At 37.6% G+C, this 19952-nt stretch overlaps 2 protein-coding genes across 2 annotated transcripts in view; one reads left to right on the top strand and one right to left on the bottom strand.

Moving 5' to 3' along the window:
• Positions 1-505: 505 nt before the first annotated feature.
• On the bottom strand, positions 506-12035 carry LOC122529494 (cocaine esterase-like). The gene is made up of 4 exons (XM_043655684.1): positions 11753-12035; positions 9184-9451; positions 3635-3744; positions 506-2336 (listed from the first exon to the last, which is right to left on the bottom strand). The coding sequence occupies exons 1-4, from the start codon at positions 11918-11920 to the stop codon at positions 1014-1016; spliced, it is 1869 nt and encodes a 622-aa protein (XP_043511619.1). The 5' UTR covers positions 11921-12035; the 3' UTR covers positions 506-1013.
• Positions 12036-15029: 2994 nt separating this feature from the next.
• The window catches only part of LOC122529491 (dentin sialophosphoprotein), an 82056-nt gene continuing 77133 nt past the window's right edge, over positions 15030-19952 (top strand). Inside the window, exons 1-3 of the mRNA XM_043655674.1 lie at positions 15030-15097; positions 15832-16065; positions 16262-16937. Of these exons, the coding sequence (XP_043511609.1) occupies positions 16856-16937 (82 nt within the window). The 5' untranslated portion in view covers positions 15030-15097; positions 15832-16065; positions 16262-16855. The remainder of the gene's footprint in view (positions 15098-15831; positions 16066-16261; positions 16938-19952) is intronic.

Here is a 19952-nt window from a genome sequence, read left to right as displayed (position 1 = left end):
GCAAAAAAAAAAAAAAAAAAAAAGAGAAAAAAAAAAAGAAAAATAAAGCAAAAAGAAAAGAACAATGTTTGAAAAAGCGCGTGCACATCGCTCGCCGCGCATCTCTCTTTTATATATATATATATATATATATAATATAATAATTATACATAGATGATACACATACACACAATGAAGAGAGAAAAAAAAAACACAGACAAACAGAGACACTCACACGAATGATTATTATTACTATTATTATTATTATTAATTATTATCGAAGCATCAAAATATTCATAAGTTATATCAACCGTTTGTTTCTCGAACAATATATGTTTTTTCTATATCTCTCCGTATTAAAGCAAATAATAAAAAAATCTCTCAGTGAATGTTAAGAAAAAGATAAAAAAGACGAAAACAAAGTAAAAAAAAAAAATATATATATATATATACGCTCTCTGGTTCTCCTCCTCTTTGCCACAACCCCGAGACAACTTATCTCTGTTTCTCCCTTCTTTCTTTCCTTTCTTACGATCGTTTAAGTTTCACATATATATATTTATGCCGTTTAAAATTTTCATTTTTATTTCGCAATAAATATTGTTCGAAAATCGTACAGATCGTTAGACTGGAGAATTATCCTGTGAATATGCACCACTTTGCCTTCTCAACCTCGTAATGTACATCTCCTACCCTTTCTTTCTAGGTGCCCTAAACGTTTTCGTTGTCTTCACGATCAAACTGATGCTCGTGATGCATCGACGTTTCGTGTATTTAGGTCTCGTTTTATGCAGCCATCGCGTGCATTTACAAAGACGCAAGCTGGCCGAGACTACTTTTAGAATATGGCCAATCGTGCGCAAAATGGAACTTTACCGAGCCGAGAACGGAAACTACATTACACACGGATCGTCGTCTGGAGAAGAAAACATGAACCAGCACGCCCTAAAAAAAAAAATTCGTCAACGTCCCGCATCGTAGAGGCACCCAGTCGAGACGCGGCCAAAGAAAATCTGAACAACCTGTATCGTCGACTACAACTCTATCCACCAGAACATCGTGATAACAACGAACTCAGTGAAAACAACCCCGTAAGAACCCGCTTCTCTCCGCGCGTTAGAGCTACTGGTCATGTTACAACAATTATTCATCGCCTCTTCGAGAACCATCGGATAATACTCGTTCCAGAATGCCAGCGCTCTGTAATCGATGGCGTTTGGATCGCTCATGGCGATGTTCTTATCGATGATGCAGATACCGGGCTCTTCCTCGGTATACGGTTCCCACTTTTGCTGACCTGGATTGCCAGTCTTGGCGAAGCTAGCCAGCATCGCCATCATCACGTCGGCCATCCTCTTGTCAGAGTTGATCCACTGAACGGCGCTGCCAGCCACTGGAAGTCCCCAAACGAACGGCAGCTCGAACATGTGAGGGACTCCGGCCCATTCCGGCACATCCTTGATCACCGACGGCGTCTTCGGCCTGTAGTCGAACCTATAAACGTACGCCGGCTGCTCCTTGGACACCTTGCCAGCCAGTAACGTGAGCCCAGCTGCGAAATTCTTCTCCGTTTGCAGATCCAGGTACCTGTCTCGGAACACACCTTGATCCTTGCTCGGCGGATGAGGCTGGTAAAAGAACAGCACCGCCTTGGCCACCATTTCCGGCTTCAGCTCGCAGGTGCTGTTGTCCTCCGGGCTCTGGACCAACGACACGAACTCGTCAGTGATCAGCGTCTCGAAGTTGTTGTGCGACAGCTTGCCATCCGGATTCTCCTTGTCCACGGACTCCATGTAAGCCAACGCCTGTTCGTTGTTGGTGTAGCCGACCATCAAAGGAACCGGGTTCAGAGTGCCGCTGTCCAACGCGTTCCGCGGATGTACAGGTAGAAACGGCTCTGTGGCGTTGCTTGTCTCGTAATCGACGATCGGGCCCCAGGTCTCGATGTCCGAGGACTCGCGTACCAGAATTTTCACGTCCACCCGGCGAAGACACTCCATCAGCGCCGACGTCGGATGCCGGTAACAGCCGAACTTCTCGGCGATGATGTCGACCACCGGCAGCTCGGTCTTAGGCGAGCCGACCGAGCTCACCGCGTCGCCGCTCATCGCGATCGCTTTGGAGAACTTGCCCCTGCTCAGCGGGCTCGTCAGGTGCAGGCCGACGCTTATGGCGCCGGAGCTGTGGCCAAAGATCACCACGTTGGACGGTGAACCGCCGAAATGATGGATCCTCTTCTGGATCCAATCCAGCGACGCTATCTGGTCGAACATCCCGTAATTCCCTGGAGCCTCGCCGTCGGTGGTCGTGAAGAAACCAAAGATGTTAAGACGATACGCCACAGTGACCATTAAGATCTGAGAAGAATGATTAACACGCGTTAGAGTTAGAGATCTCGAGGAGTCCTTTCTTTGTCGAGAAATCGAGAGGCAATATTGTTAAACGGAGATAGGTTAAGAGTTTTTAAAGTTACATGTTCCTTCATAGAAGGGTTAGGATTGTTCAACAGCGGACGAGACTTTTCTCTCAGCCGGTGATTTTCTTTTTTTCCCCCCTTCTTTCGCGTGTCATTCGTTCGACTTCCTGTAGATCAGATTTTTAGAAAGAGAGAGAGAATGAGTAAATGAGTGTGTGTGTAAAAGAGAGAGAGAGAGAGAGAGAGAGAGAAGAAAAAGAGCTTCAAGAAAAGTTAGGATGGATGTGTCACGAGTCAACCTATACGATTCATTTTGCTTTTGAGACAGTACGTTTAGATAGGGAAATGTTTATAAGGTAGATTATTAATATTGTCTATATAAGATTTTCTATTATAACGTCGTTTTTACATTGCTTTGTAAGACTATAAGAATGAATTAGTAGTGGTTAGATGAAGTTCTTAACGATATAGTTAGATTATACGAAGGTCCCTTGTATTACTGTATAATACATCGTTGTACGTTTCTATAACAATTTTTAAGAGTCGTTAAACGTATCTTCCCCTCGTCGAATAACGAATTCCTCCCCTGTTAAGAAAGTAATGTTTCTTTTCTTGTGGCTGTTGTTCCTGGATTAGCATTCGCAGCGTACACCTAAACGGTATGCATCATGAATGAACCCTGTTGGCCGGCGCGTTTCCAAAAGGTTGGATTTACCATCGGTGTATCCAAAGCACGCGAAGAAACATCCTAATTTCGTTCGATTTCCTGTCGACTTCTAACGTTCAATCCTGATTGACTCGCAATCTGCAATTCCTTTCTACGATATATATGTACAGGACACATAAGGTCAAGAGTTTTCGCTTGCCAATCACAGAAACGTCCTTCCAATGTAAAAATACTAAAATACTTAGGCTTGTTAAATTCTATTAAATAATCTGAAAAATTGTAAAACAAAATACACACACACACAAACACACACACACACACACGTGCGTGCATTTAAATTTTCCTTCCTTTATTTTCGACTGGCTTCACTCTTTTAGATTCCTATTCTTTATTATATACATATATATATATATATATAGTAGATAACTGAAACAACCCTGTACATGTAATTTCATAAGAATTGTTATAAAACGATATGTGATCATTTTTTGAGATCCAGGTTACTTAGTAGAGTGGAATATTGTAATTTTTGGAGTTTTTGTAGAATCTAATATATTTGTTGAGCAACTCACTTTATGTTTACTGACGAAAGTCGACGCATCCCATATGGCCGGTGTGCCAGTGTTGAAGTCACCACCGTGAAACCACACCATCACTGGCCATCCATCGTCTTGTTTGTTCCCTACGAGAAAGAAATATCGAATTAAATACAGTATTTACATCTGAACGACGACAATTCGCAATTTTCAAACATCTGTATAATTTCGAATTAAAAAAAAAAAAAGAAGAAATCTCTGTACGTTTCCCATTATCATTATTCACTGTAGAAGCTGGTTCTAATCCACTGTGGTGGATTTAGAAAATTGTTGTTCAGAGAGGAAGAAACGAGCAACGATTGTTGGAAATTTGACGACGTCACTTCGAGGCTGCATCCGCGAATTCCAAAGATCGCGAAGAACGCGTGCGTGCTCGCAAGTATGTACCCTCGTTTCCGGTCACACTGGTGAATCGATCGTGACAGAATTTGCATACCGTCAGCCTACGCCGCTGATGAGTCGTCTTGAGTCACTTCGGAATTACCGAATCCTCGGAAATCGATGAAGATTTGAACTGGTAGTGTCATTGAAAAACTCTGACAATTTTGAAAAGATTGCAAATACTTGGAGATGTATATACAAGGATACCAACGATCCAAAGATTTCAGAAGAAATCCCAAGAGAAATAGATCCTTCTACCTTCAATTTTACAAATTCATTGGCCAAATACACGATCAAAGTGGCTTCTGAATGTATCCGACATTGATTATTCAAAAAAGCCAGAATATGCGTCGACCTCTTGCACTAAAATAACGTGCCGTGCACGTCGGGAATTCTTTTTGTTCCAAAATTGTAATATCTTCCCGGTTTTAAGTATATTTAAGTATATTTAAGTAATAAAAAATTTATTACTTCTCAGTAATTTCTATCCAGTGACATCGTACCGACGAGTTCAAAAGAAAAAGAAAGCGACGAATTGTATACACGGTTCGGTCACTCGTTATGGTCCGCAATCAGTTGCCAGCGCAAGGAGTTAACCTCTTGCGCTGGAATTTGTCCCAAAAATGCAATATTTTCTCACTGTTAAGTATATTTAAGTGCAACTCAGGCAAAACAGATAATAAATTTATTACTTTTCAATAATTTCTATCCAGTCGTGTTATAACAATGGGGACGAGTTCGAGAAGAAAGCGACGAATTTATTGTGTACGATTTTGGTCACTCGTTATGGTCCGCAATCAGTTGCCGGCGCAAGTGATTAAAGGTCCATTTGAACTTTCAGTTTCAGTTTCATTCGGCTTTCAGGAAAAGTTGAAACACTTTCATCAAGCTTTCGGTTAAACGAAAAGCGACGAAGTACGAAGCCTTGTCTGCCACGGGGGCTATCGTTTGAATAATTAATTTCAGCGATTTCCTCCAAGGGTCTGTACGACGTGTGGCGTGTGGCCGGTTTTTGAAGCGTGCCAAGGTCGAGGAAAATTCAGGCCATTGCTCGACGGGATGTTTCAGATGGCGCGATAAGCATGAGCGTATGGACGATGGAGGTTCGGTAGCCGGAAGTTTGGCCTGGTCATCGTTATCGGTGGCCCCCCTACGATGGCGTCTGAATCGTCCAGGAATAACCTCTCGCAGGACCGCCACGACGACGATTCATTAAACGCTTATCGTGATTGCACACGACACGAATCTTCTTCCAAGTCAGTGTCTGACTTGTTGGTTCAATGGAAGAATTTGGTTTCTGACTTTTGGAACGTTTGGAACAGATCAGGTGAAGAGAAGCTGCACCTGGAACTGATATAAAACATTGATGTTTTATAGAGTTAAATAGGATTGAGATTTGAAGAGATTATTGCGAACTCTTGTGTTGTATACTTAAAATTGAAGTCGGATTTAAATCGGAAGCTCGAAGGTTCACATTCTCTGCCTTTGAACTTAAAAGAGGATCTAGAAGATTCTATAGTCAGTTCTAAAAATAAAGACTATATTTACATCATCCAGCGCAACCTTAAAGGTATTTCACTTCGAAGTTCGTCTAAGCATACGTTTACTATATATATATAGTTCTAAGTATATGAAACACAACTTAGCCCTCGTACAATTTGTTATCAATTCATAAAAAGATGTCGATAGGAACTAATGAATAATTGCTCATTTCATTCAAGGTTAAACTTCAACTTCAAAAATTGCCTACATTGGAGATGTGCTCTCTTAAATTCGTGAGACTTTGAAAAACATTCTTTCTTTGAAAAAATTTAAACTTGAAGAAAAAAAAAAAGAATACGACAAATAGTGAGATTCGGCGACGGTGGCAAGGCCAGGGGGTAGTCAGGACAGAAAGCGACGAAGGTAGTTTCGTGACCGGCCTCAACAGTATCTTAACATCTCGACCAACCCTAAAAGATCGCGTGCCACGACGTGCGCCAGTTACTGTTACTCTTGCTCCTTGTTGTTTCTATATTGACCGGGGTCGGCTTTGCGGGATCGACACGATTTCCCGATTCGTCGGCTGTCCCCTATCCTATTTTCCCCCTTTTCGAATCGGCCACCGTGACACGCGTACCTTGCACACGTTCGTTTCTTCTTAAACCCGCATACAAGGTGATTCGTAACTTCTATGAGATACATACTGCTCTTCTACATGAGTCGAAGTGGATGATATACTTCAATAAATATAATATTTCATGTACTGTCTCATGTGCACGTGAGATGTCCCAAAAAAGAAAGTTCTATCTGAATAAACACAAAAGCGAAAGGAAATCTGTTCTTCCAAATCAAGCCTACAGGACCCTATTGGTAAAAATCATTTTCCAGGAAATTTTTCACTAGAAGGTCCAGTTCGGGATTGATTAGATGCTACAGTCATACACGAATGCTGTAGATGGATTTTAAAAATTGTGTAGTATGATTAGATACTAGCGTTCCCAGAGTAATAAAACGTTATTTAAACCAACCTGTATAATATCATGTAATTTGGAAGTTTCTTTTCAGCTAGATCTCAGATACGAGTTTCTCCTACTTTAAGAAAGTAAATAACAATTAATCTATGCGACGGTTATGAACTTGTTCCCGTAAACGAAATTTAGCATTTCATGGAGCCATGAATTACGTTTCTTGGATTAATGTACATTGTCGTAAACCTAAAATGGTTTTCTAAATTTATCCTCTGCCAGCTCAGAATTTCCAAGCTAATCGGTCCCATGAATCTAGACGTGTTTCACTACGTTCCTGACCTCTCCACCTCGTCGATGAAAAGAGTGAAATATTTAGCAAATTGGCAATGATTGCTGTCATAAACCTGTCCCGTGTGATTGATCATAGTGTTTCTTTTCCATTATTTATCTTTCACACCGATCACCGAATCCTTACTTTCTTCACTCTGTTATGCAATCTCGTCCTTCATCATCCTCTTGCTATTGTGACAGCTTGTTTCACTTTGTTTTTAGTACTTCATGAAACTTTCATACAGGGTTTCATGCAACTGTATAGACAAAAAGGAGCCATAGTCCTCGACCTATATCGTTTGTAAAAAATTTCATAGCCAGCGGTTTATCAAGGATTTTCCTAAAGTACGCGAAATTACAGCGTTTAAGTTTCCCACTGCTTGATAGCAGCTTGTTCAACCAGTGTACCGAACTAATCTCGACCATCATTGCGCAAGAAGCATGTAATATGTCACCTAGACAGTAATCTATACCTGGTAAGTGCTATCAATGAAATCAGAGGTATTACCCCCATCTGTATCATGCTCAATCTGTGTACGCTCGTTGAAGTCTGAACTCTGAAAAGAGCAAAATAAAGTAAGCAAAAAAATGTATCTGTGTCAAATACTTTGGCGAGAGACTTTATTTCATACTACCGGTGTAGTAAATTGATTGAACGATTGTAATCATAATTGAACATATTTCTGGTTAAGAGAGGGCTTGGTTGATACTACCTTTGATAACAATTGAAGGGAAAATACACGTTTTTTAAATGCACGTTGGCACGTTCTTTCAGTATCGACTAAGGGTGATTTCTTTTGCGATTTATGAGTGGCACAGCGCACGAGACATCCGAAATTAGTTGAAAATGATGTGGCTCGTAATGCCGCTATTACCTTAGTCCTTAACCGACATCCTAAAACAACCAGATTTACGTACTGCCGACACGCAGGTTCTCATATTTATTGTCAATTGAGAAATTGAAACGGGAAGTTGTTTGATAGGTCGCAGTCTCTGCTTTACATAAAATGTATAAACAAAAATTGCAACAATTATTCGATCAATATGTTGTGGGTACATAGTTTTCTGAACGAATAGTAGGATAAAAGTGGGAGGTATACTGCTCGACGACCTTGAATACTCTACTGTTTTCGAACAAGCTGTAGATGAACTTTTTAGCAGCCATTCTTTATCTTGGTATCTTCAACAATTCTTGTAATTTACAGAAATAAAAGGAATCTAATTAAAGAATTATTCTCCTCAAATCGTCCGCATACATAGCGTGTATAAATGATGTATAGCGAGTATAAATCTTCTGTCGTTTCTAAATTAATTACAAAATGAAGATCAAAGAAACCTCCAAGCTGTAACACTCAAGAAACACTTTGAAAAACGTCGCTAGAGACTTTTTTTGCAATCAGCTCCCAATTTCAAAGCAAATGACCTTAAACGAGTAACTTGCACCAATTTCCCTGGAACTGAAACTGAAATGACTCTTCAAACAAAACTCTACCATTGCGCGCGCAGCGTTATGAATTTTTCGCGCGAATCTGATACGAAGAAGAGGAGGAAAAATGGTACACAATAGCAAACATACATACGAGAGAGAAACAGACGTGTAACAGAAGAAATAAATTCTTTTCCTCAGTACTCGACCAGATTCTAATCGATTTTTCTTCGAGGCTGGATGGACTTCTTTACACAATGTGTCATCGAAGACAGAGAAAACGTGCCAGTGATGATCGTCATTCGCGTGTTACAGAAGTGTTGAGCTCAAGCGAGACGGAACAACTCACGTGTCCGAGAGTGTTTCATCGAGTGTGTAATTATCAACTTCACCTGGAGTTACGATTACATCGTTCACGAGTTGGTAAACGCGATTCCAACGTTTCCTCTCCAGCTAATAGCGCACGCGTCGCCACAGAGTTAACGAGGATCGTGGAAAATAAAGTCCCTCGTTGATTCAGAATTTTTTTGCACGGTAAAGGCTGTTAAAAATTGCTTGTTCCTTAGAATTCCTCGCTGTTCCTTATGATTCTTATAATTCTTATTGAAAATGAAAGCCGTGGCGACACATAAGCAACATAAATTAAAGCGTTGCCTGGTTGATCAAATTTTCTATATTTTTGAAATTATTCCAATTGATTGTTAATCCTGTTCACCTTTATATTCTTTCACTTCGTAGCGAGAGTACTTAAGTTTCAGAGAATTTCTATTCTTTTCTTCTGTTCTTCATGCTAAAATCTCTAAAAGTTGTGGATGTTAAAGTAGCAAATGTGAAAATACAAGAACAGATAAGGAGATAATTGAGGGTTTGTGATAGTGAGAGGGTAGGTTTCAAATGAAATCGTCTTTCTAGTCTTAAGTAATCAAATTTTCGCTTGCCATCGGGAGTAAAGATGTTCAAGTACAGACAATCCTCGCTAACACCAGGATCAGGCTGATCAGGCGACAGCAGCTTCTTATAATGTTTCTCGTGAAGTTTCAAGCGGTTTGTTATTTGTTGGCAGGACGGCGCGAACTGCGTTGCATTTCGTATGCCCTTCCAAGATGGAAGTGGGTCGGTAACAGGTGCTGAGAAACGCAATTTTCCTAGCGGTGGCTGGGCATAAGGTATTCCCAAATATTGTATCACTTTGGAATTAACGAACGCCTGTAACAAGAGAAAAGTTCATTTTCTAATTATTTGTACTTTATTATTTTTATTTTCTAGTTGTTTGTTCAAAGACAAAAATTAATACTATTTAAAAAGTATCAGGGATTAGTAGAACGACGCCAATTTTGCATTTTTTGAGTTAAAAGCCAGAAAAGTTAAGGTGTTACCAAATATTGTGTCACTTTTATGGAATTAACGAGATGACCTGATAACGCGAGAGAAAACGACACTGTTCTTCTTAATTATTTATTCAAAGGCAGAAATTAATGCTGCTTAAGAAGCATCAATGATCGGCAGGACGACGTCGTTTTGCATTTTGGAGTGGAAAAACTGGAAATGTAAAAGTAAAACTGGAAATTAGAGGGAAATTAATAAAAGTTATGAAGGCTATGAAATTGGAGAAATATGAGAAATTGTGATACTACTACAATTGATCCATAGTTCTTGAGTTGAAACTTTTTGACAAAAAAACAAGTACCTGCATCATGGATAATTTTATGAGAAATCTCGCGTTATTTACTGAGATTACGATTTCTAAGGTAAAAGTTGAATACCGTGGGGCTATTTCTCGACGAAACATGAATTTACGCGTGACAAATTACCCTTCTGTGTATAGTCAGGGATAATCACACAGGGTGGACGTCAGTCAAACATTCGAAACTCTTGAACGTCACATTTCAGTTCGAATTGTAATGTAATAATTGTACATTTGATTTTTTCCTTCACGGACAATTAAACGCTTAAATTACATTACTCATAATTTGCCTAACGTCCCGTGATTTTTATTGACGTGGCCATTTGCTGTTTTTCATCGCGCAGAGAATAACGACGCGGAATGGAAGTTTCCTCTCTTTCTAAGAGTCCTTTTTTTTTTCTAACTTAATCTCGATATTTCGTGCGACACAAAAATGCTTAAATAATTACGATGCAATTTGCCAGATTTTTTGTCGTTTAAAAAAGAATCACAAACTCAGCGCAGAATTAATAAAAAGAGAGGAAGGAAACTTAGTTGGAATATCCAGTTATTCGCAAGAAACAAAGGAACACGTGAAAATGCATAATTATGCACGAGAACGAAGCATATATATCGCAAGTTTTTCGAGCTTTTTCTTAAAAAAACATCGCACGAGAGTCTTTCACGAGAACGGAGAAAGAAAAAAAAAAGGTGGGAAAGAAAGGAGAAAGAAAAACTGGCGTACTAGTATTAAAATTCATAAATGTTGGCCCGGTTAAGTATTCATCGTGCATATTATCTGCATATTTTTAGTTGGAACAATTGAAAGTTACAATGCTTGCATGTTATCGTTCGTCATACGGTTGAAATATCAAATTCTTGTTCAGATGCGGCTTTCTTCGTCCAACGTACACATGTGCGACAGTGATATATGCGTTTCCGCTATACAGTTCTCATTCTTTATGCAAAGATGACGTTATTAAAAACAAAACAAAAAAAAAAAAATCGAAAAAATGGAGCGATAGTTCAAACGGTCAGAAACGTAGTAAAATACCAAACCATGAAGATTTATCAGATTTCCTTACGAATGATCTTTCTAATGAATATTCAAAAATATGGAGGGAACGAAGTAATTTTAAGGCGTGACCTTTCGACTCGAATTTACACGATCATTTTACGATGTTGTTAAAAAAATATGAAAAAACGGGACGATAGTTCAAATGGTCAGAAACACAGTGAAACGATTATATTAATATTTATATTTAATATTTAGAAATATTAAAAAAATAAAGCGGATAATTCTAAGAGATTTTTCAACGCAAATTACACTTCAAACTTTTTTTTGTTTTATCACTTGCTGGCCAATCTAACACATTTATATAAAAATTATAGAATATAGATCTTATACATTATACATCTTATGTACAGTCAGTCAAGTGTGACAGACTTTTAATATTTTTCATCTTTTTTAAATTACACGCATTCTACGCATTTTTTTTTATCTCCAACTTTCCTATAAATTCATAAAAATCTTCAAACTAATTCCAATATATTCATAAAGGATTTCTACAAGCGTTTGAATACTTTCATTGAGCTTCTATACAAGAAGAATTAGTATACAATAATATACTGCCGCTCAAAAGTCTTAGAACACTTTTATTTTTAACATCCAATATTTGCTCTAGATCGTGCATGTGAATGTTACTAATATATTAATATTTTACAAGTTCTCTGTTATATAAAATATTATCTATTCAATTGTTCCCATTTTGAAGATACATTTCAAGATTTTGTTCCAAGACTTTTAAGACGTGGGTGTATAAATGGAAATAAAATCGTCGCACCTCCTTGCCAGCGACCAATCCTTGGTCGGGAATCTTGACGATTGGCTGTTCTCGACCCAGACCCTGTCTGGCCGGGGTCCTCTGACCAACAATTTGTGAAGTGGTGACCGGTAACACGGCGAAGAATCGCGGGAGCAACGCGAAAAGCAGCCACGCGGCACACTTCATTTTGCAGACTGATTTGCCACGGAAACAATCGGTGGCTTGGCTCTGGGGTCTCGGTTCAATCCTCGCGTGACTTGAGTCGACCACCCTCGCCTCGGCAAGTTTCTCGTCTGTATGTGTTTCGAGGCCTGCGCTCTTTCACCTGCGGCTTTCTTGCGTCGTTCAAAGTCTCTTGTTAAGCCATGGGTGCACCCCCTTTTTGGTTAACGCCAAAGGGTGTTTTAGTCACCGGAGGATAACATTGATTTCATCGTGGTACAATCCTCACATTCCAACTTCTCGTTCTGTTTAGCAAATATTTTAAGCAAATATTTTAAGATGCATTATTATTTATTTTTATTTATTCGATATTTCTATATTTCTTTTACGCGTGTTATCTTCTATGCTCTGTATTTCAATATTTTGTTCTGTTCTGTTCTTTAAACATTCTTTTTGTAGTATTCACTGCATTCAAGTAGTATCTTAGATCTGTAATAAATATAAATGGATTGGGTGTTCAATTTGGTGAGGAGAAATAGAATTTGGTGAGATGTTGAAGGACCGATTTGAGATGTGCTTTGGAATATTAAGTTCAATCTTGGGAACAATTGCTTTCTACGAATAAGTACGTATTTTTTTTGGTTTTTATAATATTCTTCTCTTTTGTGTATTCGTTATGTAACAAATTATATAACAAATTATATAACAAAGTAATTCCACATTGAAATTTGTACATCACTTACGTTTTATTTATTTTTTTATGCGATGTAGTATCAGTACTTAATTGTCACGCAAGTGCTATACTTACGTCACATCTAAAATATCAAGATCGTGTCGATGTTTTTTACACTTACAATTTACTATTCTAGAGCTACGTAAATCTACGCAAAATTCATGTACACGCAACCAATTTACGCACTGTATTCTAAAAAGAACATTGTTAAAAATGTACCTAATAAATATGTAATCTTCGACATTCTTAACATTAGTGTATCAGTGTTAATTTTATCAAGATTTGTGAAACGACTATCTTTTCAAAGTTTCATTAAAGTTGTCCTTCAGTAGAATAACAATTACACTTGCATTATTTAGCTTTTCTAAAACGCGCCATAAAATATTAGTTGCAATATTCATAGTAATAAACCTCTGCACTTTTGAATAGTAAATCTATATTATCTTCGTTAAATACAATTTATTAGATTTGCAACACTCTAAAAATGTGAGATCTGTCGTTTCGACGTAATTCTAGAAAAACCAAAATGATCCCTAAACGAACAGTGAGTGTTCCTACTTTTCAATCGTTTATCGCGCATTTAATTTCGATTGGATTGATCCATACGCAGAAACGGGCATTTCCAATATCCTTCAATTTTCTTAAGTGAAACTTCAGCCGGATCGAATGTTATTTCCAGAACGTATAGATTCACCGGGCGATAAAGGGTGGAAAAAGACAGAGAGCGAACGTGGAAAGGAACCGCGGAATAAACGAGTGATTGAAAAGGGTGGCGGTTAGCGTGACCGCAAAAATCGAACGAACAAAGAGATAATGAGCGGGGGGCATTAGATAATATGCGCGTCCAACATAGGTGAAAGGTGATATACTGTAGTTTACAGGTTGATGGTGACCAATTAGGCCGATGAATTCAGGGTTGCGAACAGTCAAGCCCGTGGGAAGACTAAACTATCGAACGTGACCCAAAATTTCCTTGTTAACCTTTTGTAACACCGTATGATTTTTAAGTTTCGTATCATCGTACATTTTTTCTTGTATCCTTTCTTCCATGTATACATTTTACCAATACTTATTGGAAATAAATTATTTGATACTGTTAGAATAATATAATAAAATACACAATATAGCTGTGAAGAAATAAAATAATCCTTAGAAATATAAGATACACATATGTATATATGCATTAAAATATATATTAAAAAATACAAAAAGAAATATATATATATATATATATATATATATTTACAAAATACATACCTGTATAAACAGTTCCTCAATCTCTCCCAAAACACTTGCATATGAAAGGAAGAAAAAGTTAATTATGAAAATTTTATTCAAATTTAAATTTCCTGTGCTTTACGGGCAATTGTTTGACATCACGTAAACGCAACTTAATTATACCGCCTCTTTTGCATTATTCAAAATCCTTGCTTATCTGAAAATGCAAAACTAAATCAGAAACTCTTAATATTATGCATTATATGATACATAACCTATTTCTATCAAATCAGGCTAAATAAACTGCGACCAGTATAAGTACTTTCGTTCAAACAGTAATTACGTGGACATAGTAGGTATGTGCCCTTGAAAATCGATATGCTAGAGGGTCTTTCGCCCCTGTAGCATGGTACACCTTCATTAAAGTATGCTTTCATTAAAATACGATCGTGTTAATATCGCCATCGTGGCCTTGATCTTGAAGTTTATTAAAAGATGAAAGGTTGTTCTCTTGAACATTCTAATTTTTAAAAATAAATGAAAAATCTTTATTAAGAACTTAATTAAACAACATTGTGGAGGAAGATCGTTGCTCTTAAGACGAAAACATTCATCGAAAAGAGATTCTTTATACACATATTCTCTAACTCTTGTCCAATACCTTGTAATCATATACTTACTTCACTTTACAAACAGAAATTTATACGTTCAAATTATGCAAGTATCTTCATTATTAAAAGATGAAATGAGAAATGAAAGAATTAAAAATACGTAGATTACTTAAAATTAATGCACAAGTTCGGCTTTTCCGCTTAGAAAAATTTAAATTCGATGCCTGAGATCGTCGCGCCACATGTTGCCTCGAAGAAGTTTTTGCAAGTCCCTTATGGTAAAAAGATTTCTGCACAATCGGTAACGAAGGTGGATTCGTTAAAATCGCAGACGTGATGCAATATATATATATGTACCTCGTCTGTGTCAATAGTATTAAATACTAAATTATACGCGAATTCGATTTTATAATATTTCTAAATTACAAAGCTTTTTTAAAAACTTTTTTTAAAATAACTTCTGTCGCGCATGCGTATTGAACGAAAACTGATGGTGGGGGAATAGAATTTAAACTTATTGTTAGTGGGGGAAAGTTACTGTTAGTCTATGTACGTCTCTTATTCGACCGTTTTGTACCGCGATTCGAGTTTGCTCGCGATCAAGCGCAAGTACTTATTTAACCGGAAATAATGCAGATTGTAGGTATACACACCTCTCTTAAACAATCACAAACATGTTTTATGTTGAAATATACAATGTATGCAACGTTTTATTGTATATTATTTCGTCGAAAAAGTTTCCGACAATCCTACGAGAATTTCATCCAAAAAATAACAATAAAAAATAATCGCGATTGAAAGCATTAGAAAATATAATTGTTTAGTTTCTTTATATAATAATCTTTTACTTTTATGTAATAATAAACTTTGTTTTCTTTTACTTGAAAGAAATATTCAAAAATTCGCGAGTAATCAAACTTTAACGGATTAGGCCGCCATGTTGTGACGTCACGCGGTTCATAATTTTTGGCGGTTATTCTCTCCTACCGCTTGTGGGTGTTAGAAAGTATTCTGTCTCGATATCGATTTCTTTCTATAATACAGTTCACAAAATACAACCAGATTAGTAACATCTTACAAACTAAAACTCATTCGATTATCCAGTCTTAAAAACGAGTCCCCATAATGATAAATTGTTTGAAAAAATTTCCCTAACCTATAATACGTAACTTGTTCAATAACGTGTATTATTAGTTGGCAAGTCGTTGCACAGAAAGAAAGACCTGCTAGCTAAATTAAGAAACTAAGAAATCAAGGAAATAGACGAATTTATTTTCTGAATGATTCAATTGAGTCGTCCGCCAAAAACATTGCTTCCCCTTCTGAACCGCACAGTTCCGAATAAACGTGAACCTGTTTCCTAATATTTCCAGTTACGTATCGTCCTAAAAGTCACGCGAACGACGGCGCGGGAATACCGGAAAAAGGCGCAACACGAAGCAACGTCAGTGATGCCAAAGCAGGCGGGCGGTGGCGCACTGTGAAAGGTTAAAAATACATATTCGATGCTCCTAATTCAATGACCGGCCGGCGTACGACGATTTATGTAGTAGTGCTTCGTTAATTGGCCGTGTGTCGCCGCTTTATCTGGCCAATTATCGAGGGTGGTACGTGTACTTCTAAGAAATCTCAAGTATTTACTTTTTCTCCAGCGAGATACAGATATTTATGATATATGAATGTTACTTGTTTACCCGTGCTTTAAAAGTACTTGATTAGAGTAGAAGAGTGCATACTTAGTGCTAAGTTACTAAGCTACTTATAATATACAGTAAATTGAATTTTCTGTAAATTCGTTTTTAGCTATCGGTGGGGATACGGACGGCCAACAATGGAGACAAAATCATGGCCAGTAAACGCGACACTGGTGCACACATGAACGGCACGGCGTTCGCTTCCATCGGAGAGGACAGTCGTTGCATTGAGCAACTCGCTGGCGAGCAGAGCGGAGGAACGCTTGAGCAGAGAGCGAACGGTTTAGTGTATGGGTTGGTGGCGGCTGTTTGCCGATTCGTTGACTTGCCGGCACAGTCGGTCGGCTCGGGTCGAAGGCTGCTGCTCTCTCAGTCCGTCTCGCGACCGCGTGCCAAAGGGATGTCGTTTCTCCACTTCCCTCCGACATCTCGGCTAACTCATCTGAAATAACCGATCCATGTATTTTTTGCCCTTTCTCGCCGATCGGTTTATCTTCTGAGAGATCTCCGACGCGCCAAATAAATCGGTGGCGCGCACGCGAGACATGTGACGTGCGTTGGACGAGTCGATATTAAGAGATAGTATTTGTAAGGACGATTTTGTGATTGTGTAAAATTCCATGGACCAGTGACAACGAGAGGAACATCCATCGTTGATTCTGTGACTGTTCGCTGGTAAAGTCGAACGATTTGATGCGACGAGATGGGTAGCGAGGCGGACGCGGAGACCACGACTGCCAACGCCGTGGATTCGGATGGATCCGTTAGCTGGGAGGACTTTTTCGGTAAGTTTATCTCCCTTGATCTGTCTACGTTTCGTACATGCTTTGGTGATTGTGAAAATTGAGTCAGAAGTTTACAAGAGTTGAACTTATCTTTTAGGTTATTGTGTGGATCTGCAATAACCCCAAAGTATTCAAAATATGTACTTCTCGATATGAGAGCATTTTTGTAAAATAGCCAAGTACACAACTATAGTGATTCTGATACATTTATGATATTGCTAAATAACAAATGATTATTTATTCTGTTATGTGTCGTCAGATGGTAGTAGATATAACTAAAGAAGAATATTCATGAATGAATGTTTCTTTCTAACTTGTAAGATGTACAATTAATTTCCAATACAGTCTGAGACTTGAGATTTCTTAAGAAAATTACTTGCAAAAATCTACAATCAAAGAAAAGATTCAAGGCTATCGAAATAGTATTTAGTTATATACAAGACTGCATTCATAATCACCAGCACATGTTTCTAATTACAGCTTATATGCATACGTATATATATATATGTATTGATATGCGTGTATTGCATGCTTAGTGTGTTTCGTTTGGATTTATACATGTGTATGACAACAATACCTAACTATTAGCATTGTTAATACAATCTCACAGAGATTGTAACGATAAAGTCTCTGGATTGACACGAAACAATAGGAAATATGAAAGATTGTAGAGTTCTTTTAATTCTGTGGCCATCATTCCTTACAGTTACAGACGAGTAACAGTTTTTCAGGTTTCTGCAATGTTGTTTGAAGTCGGCCGCGCGCCGGCGTCTTTCTTTTTTTTTTTATCGCCGGCACGTGCGTGGCTATTGTTAGGTTATACGTGGACGTTATTACGAAACGATAAACAATGCGAATGAGACGCGGTCTTCGCTAACAGGGAAATAACACTTCAAATTGAGTTTCATATAACAAAAGGCGCGAACGATTCTGTTGTTTTGTGTCGATGATAATTCACGAACGGTAGCGAAAAGGAACCGCCAATCATAACCGCTGTAACGTAAACGATCGTCGCGTGTTTATTGTCTCTAATGCAATCGCGCGTCCTCTTTCGAGTGGATAATTCGCCTCGTTGTCCGGACGAGGGTTGACGTGACGCCAGATCAACGCCCTAAACAGAAAAGAACAGACGATTTCAAATATGAAAAGTTGCGGGTAAGATTTCGGTTTTTATTTAGATAATGGACCAACGTCGATTTTTAGGGAATTATTAAATATGAGAAATCACGGTTAAGTGAGTGAAATGATAATACAGCGGCACAGAAATGATTCAGAAATTATCTTAAACCACTGGAGTTACAGATAATATCAGATATGAAAAGTTGCAGTGCAACAAACGGAGATAGTTTGTACTATCATCTATTGGAATTGTAGCTCATAAAACAATAAACTTTTTGGTTTCAAGAAGATTAGTATATCTTCGTTGCCGAGATTAAAATTGTTCAGTTCTTGAAATTGTGCATCATTTTATAGCAGTTATTGTACATAGAGATTGCCATATAATTTGCTATTCTGTTTTCTATTCTATTTTCTGCATATTGTTTGAGATTGATAACGTGAGAAGTTAGTAGAATTCATACGTATATTTTCCAATGTGCATTTAATTTAATATTTACTTTTTCCTTGCATCAGTTGATGAAATAAAGTTTGCCATTCGCTACAGTCACTGCAAATTTGTATAAAAAATTGTAAAAGAAAAAGTAAACAGGGAATTGTGTTCTTGGAACCGTGAAATCAGTGATCTGTGTACGAAACTGATAACAGTTATTGCGGACATCGATATTATCAATCCGAACAAGTATATATTGGCAAATACTGTTTGGATAAAATTAACAGTCGTGCTTATTTGTGCGCGTGCGACGCGTTTACCCTAAATATTTAAAAAATAAAAGTTGTATGCTTAAATGTGTTACTTTATTACACGAAAGATTTTTATGTAAGATTTGAAAACACCAAGGATGGTAAATATGAAGAGTTAAAATCTATGATTTTGTTGAAAATAGTCGGACAATATGGAGATTAGGTTAAAAACTTTTTATGATTATAAGTACTAGATAGATATAGATAGATATATAACAAGCGTGTAGAACTTTAGGTGCATTTTTTATAGATCGACACATATGTACATGAAACAAATGATACGATATTGTCTTCTTTATCTAAGATTATCGTTCAACGCAGAATTTACGATTTTCTAATGATTTTTTCCAACTCAACACATTGTTAAGTCTTGTCTTAATAATCGCGATTTTTATTTTTTCTTTCTCAAGTCTTCATGGCCTCAAGTCTTAGATATTTTGAAATAATCTGTACTTCTTACTTCGTACTTTGCTTATTTTTCATTTTACTGATAAAATCGATCGCTAATTGCGTGTGTTACCGCGCGAGTTGCATCGCGAGCTGATAAGAGAGAAATTATTAGGAAAGAAAGCATATTGATACCAATTAAGGATTTCCCTAAAAGAAACAGAACGATAGTCAACACATTGCACACTTTCTACTTACTACTAAAAACCGATAGTAGATATCGCTTGTTCTCTTTTCTCATTTCGTTCATTGCATACTTTTTTCTTCTTTAACGAAGAATCTCTATATTTAACTTTATATTTGAGCTTCCTCAAAAGTAACGAAAGTTTGTAAGGAATAATACAGAGGAGATAATACAGGTCTCTTCAAATGTTGTAGACAATAAAGATGGCGGAGTATCACAAGTTAACCTATTAACGAAACTGTGAGAAATACATTCGATGAGACATGCATGTACAAATTTCTTGTCCATTCTCTGGAATATTCGTTCCAAGATAATAAGACACTGCTTTATTCCAAAGTATAAAAGCGTGAAGATTGAACATCTTTAAACAACTGAAATTTCCCGCCGTTTCTTTGAACTTCACTGTACATGATTTCTCTCTGTGTACAGGTCTTTTCAAATGTTGTAGACAGCAAAGATGGCGGAGTATCACAAGTTAACCTATTAACGGAACTGTGAGAAATACATTCGATGAGACACGCGCG

Source organism: Frieseomelitta varia, unplaced genomic scaffold (genome assembly GCF_011392965.1).
Source record: "Frieseomelitta varia isolate USP_RPSP 00005682 unplaced genomic scaffold, Fvar_1.2 scaffold_29, whole genome shotgun sequence".
In the NCBI taxonomy this organism is placed as follows: Eukaryota; Metazoa; Arthropoda; class Insecta; order Hymenoptera; family Apidae; genus Frieseomelitta; species Frieseomelitta varia.
Note: the sequence above shows the minus strand (reverse complement) of the source record. Positions and strands in the feature narration are given on the sequence as shown.

What these genes read in the sequence shown, in the direction of transcription:
- LOC122529494 (XM_043655684.1), bottom strand. Translation starts at nt 11,920, where the DNA reads ATGAAGTGTGCCGCGTGGCTGCTTTTCGCGTTGCTCCCGCGATTCTTC. An exon ending in GATTGGTCGCTGGCAAGGAG is followed by an intron (nt 9,452 to 11,752) that starts GTGCGACGATTT and finishes CTCTTGTTACAG; the next exon opens with GCGTTCGTTAATTCCAAAGT. An exon ending in CTTTCGTCAGTAAACATAAA is followed by an intron (nt 2,337 to 3,634) that starts GTGAGTTGCTCA and finishes CATTCTTCTCAG; the next exon opens with ATCTTAATGGTCACTGTGGC.